This window comes from Saccoglossus kowalevskii, chromosome 10, assembly GCF_978046115.1.
Source record: "Saccoglossus kowalevskii chromosome 10, keSacKowa6.1, whole genome shotgun sequence".
Lineage (NCBI taxonomy): Eukaryota > Metazoa > Hemichordata > Enteropneusta > Harrimaniidae > Saccoglossus > Saccoglossus kowalevskii.
In genome coordinates this window covers 21680233-21683617 of record NC_140650.1, presented here as the reverse complement: position 1 = coordinate 21683617, position 3385 = coordinate 21680233, and the positions used below count along the sequence as shown (strand labels likewise).

Here is a 3385-nt window from a genome sequence, read left to right as displayed (position 1 = left end):
GACCTAGCATATGATCATATATCAATAGAATTGAGGGCAACAAACACAGGTTGGTTAAAATATAGAAATGGCTTGTATGGCTACTAGTAGTATGCCGATGGTCTGCACAGTTGTATTTGAGTGTGTTGCATAGTTTATTTGTTTTGACAGTATATCATAACGTATAGTGTATGAGAGTGACGTCGATTATACGACTAAATATGTTCTTGTGGAACTACTATGCCACCCGTACTGTTCTCGCATTTTAATGCAGTATCCAAGTTACATAAATAGTCAATGTGTTGGATTAGAGCAGAGAATTATTTAAAATTGTTTGAAGAGCAAATTCAAATATTCTTCTAGAAAACTTAGTGTTTTCACTTAGCTTTGTTAGGTCAGGTAAACCTGTGGTATGCAAATAATTAATGATATATCGTGCATGTTTTTGTTTTTTCAGCGAACTCAAAATTGACGAGCCGTCGCATGAAGAATGCCTGGAGCGTTTGTATGCTCGTCCAGTATGCAAACCAAAGAACAAAATAATCTATGTCAAAACACACAAAACTGCAAGTACTACCCTAGCTTCAATTCTGGAAAGATATGGTTATACAAGAAATCTAACAATTGCAGTACCAAATGGGAATCATGTATTTTCCAATACAGAATTGTTTAATAAAAAAATGGTTTCGAATTTTGCTGATATGAAGAACTATGACATGTTGACTAATCATGCACGATACAATCGCCGTAAACTTGACTCACTGATTCCAAATGCAACCTACATTACAATATTACGCCACCCAGTGCAACAGTTTGAATCAGCATTTGGATATTTTCAATGGGGTAGGTTCATTCCGGCAAAGGACCCAATCTCTGAATTCTTACGCAACCCGGAAAAATTCACCAATAAAATTCCTACAAATACTCGAAATGGACAGCTGTTTGACCTTGGCCTGAGCGCAACAAAGACACTAGATGCCGAGATAGTGAACGAGACATTACAAACCTTGCACAAAGAAATAGATGTTGTACTTATCACTGAATATTTTGACGAGTCTTTATTAATATTACGAGATCTACTATGTTGGTCTGTAAATGATATATTGTACATATCCAATGGAATACGGAGCGACAATCGACGTAGCAATCTGACATCAACTGATAAGGATAAAATACTAGAGTGGAATAAGTCAGATTTAAAGCTTTATCTGTATTTTAGGAAAGTATTGTTCAACGAAATACGTCATTACGGTCCGTGTTTTAAATATCATCTTCAGGAATTCCGTAAACTCCAAAACGAAACACTTGAGAAGTGCATTGAAATGGGACAATTCAAATACATTGAAGGAAAGGAATTCCGACATGTACTGAAGGAGAATGCTACGGAGTTTTGCAAAGATCTTTGGAAGGGTGATGTAACATTCACTAAATTAAACAGGATGCAACTTTGACAAGAGGTATTTTATCTGATATAGAACAATAGAACCATTTCTTTGCTGCTGTATATGTTGCATACTAGTATTGTGACACACAACAATTCTTATTGTCTGTGTTATGAACAATTCGAACACGCGATTGAGATTCGATTCTGTGATTATGATACAGATGTATTATTGTTTTGTGATGTAAATTAAAGTCTGTTAAAAAGATATGGTCATGACTGAAAAGTTCCATCCATATAGGTATAAGTATACGTGTAGTGGAAAAACCATCGTCCGCCTGCATGGTGTTGTTCCGTTCGAACATTCCTCCTTCCACAACACCGTGCGGTAATTCTATTCATAACCGTGTATATCACGTGTTTGCGCGATAGAAAGTTTACCGACTAATAGAAAGCTTTGTTACAATGACTACCAATAAGCACTTGGGGCTTTGAATTTCTGATGTCTTCGGCTTCATTTCTGGCGATATATGTTGAAGTTACACCATGAGATTTCAGGTATAACAGTGATAGGTATTTTTGATGTTTAAAAACCTTTCACTTAGGTAACCGGGATTTGATTGTTCTCCACGCTGGACTCACAAAAAACACAAACAAGCTCCATTCATGTTCGACCGATTCTCCGCTAGTCTCCAGCTTTTGCGCCCGAGACAGCATTAAATCACACTTTATTACTTGTCATTCCTTAACCAATTACAATCAATATAAGAGACTCCAAGGCCCTGCCTTCAAACAAACAACCAATCACATGAAAGTTTTACACATCATAATCAATTATCAAGCTATTAAGAAAACCACTATCATATTGTCAACGCCAACTAATATTTATGGGTTTAATAGTCTTGCAATAACATTCCACAACGATACCACATGAGTTAGAATCACAAACAAGATTGGTTTTGAATTACTATCCCCGTACCTCGTAATCTTTTAGAAAGTTGCCAACGCATGAGATTTCTCAGCTGATTTTGATTAGCTCGCCATCTGGCCTTATCATTAACCTTTATCAGTAGATGTCATGGCAACCACTATTAAGCTGACTGACCTCGTCATTTAACCCCTATCAGTAGATGTCATGGCAACCACTATTAAGCTGACTGACCTCGTCATTTAACCCCTATCAGTAGATGCCATGGCAACCACCATTAGGCTGAAATATAAATCATGACATAACACCTACTCTTCTATAATACTCAACAGTGGAAGTGGCGGATTTAGAGGGGGCCGCCCCTATTCTTAACAATCAAAAAAAAATATCAGCAAATTTCAATTTCAGCGTCGCAATCCGATCAACACGCCTGACCGTGCGTGGCTGCCATGCCAACCTAACAACACGTGACTCACCAACAAGACGCGTACAGCCATGGCAGATAAACGCAAACCACAGCAGCTCACGCTCTTCGATATTTTTCCACGAAAGAAAGGTTTGTTTCCATTTTTCATGTTCGGATTTATAATTTTAGGTTAGAGTAAAAAGGGGGTTGTTCTCCTTGTAGGTCCAGACACGTTAGCCATACCGTAACGATAGCTTTAATTTTGATCCTGTTTGATATAGGCCCGCCTCCTTTTCATGCATTTCTGAAAAGATATTTTCTTGGTAACCTTCTTCAGGTTTTTTGTAAACGTACGGCTACTTTCGTATTTCTTCTGCAAGTGCCTCGTCCTCTGAAATGTTTCTTGATGTTTTCATGATGAGTACACAATATTTCAAGACTATTCAAATATCAAAACAAGATTTTGAAATCAGATGAAAGTGCTGCTAAGAAGCTAAAACAAAAGAAACCAATGGAACTTCATTTAAATTTTGAAATGACAGCGGCATGTCTTTCACTTTGCGATTATTCCAATCGATTTATAAAGTTTTGATGTATTCGTAATTTCCCCTGTCATGTCTCAAGCGATTATATTATGTCTCACCAAATGTCGATTATTGCATTCTGCGACAGAATCGCAGTGTCACTCTGC

At 37.3% G+C, this 3385-nt stretch overlaps 1 protein-coding gene across 1 annotated transcript; it reads left to right on the top strand.

The window, feature by feature from the left end:
• The first annotated feature begins 659 nt into the window (after window positions 1-659).
• Window positions 660-1430, top strand: LOC102804286 (galactosylceramide sulfotransferase-like). Its single transcript, XM_006817446.3, has one exon. The coding sequence runs from the start codon at window positions 660-662 to the stop codon at window positions 1428-1430; it is 771 nt and encodes a 256-aa protein (XP_006817509.3).
• Window positions 1431-3385: the final 1955 nt, after the last annotated feature.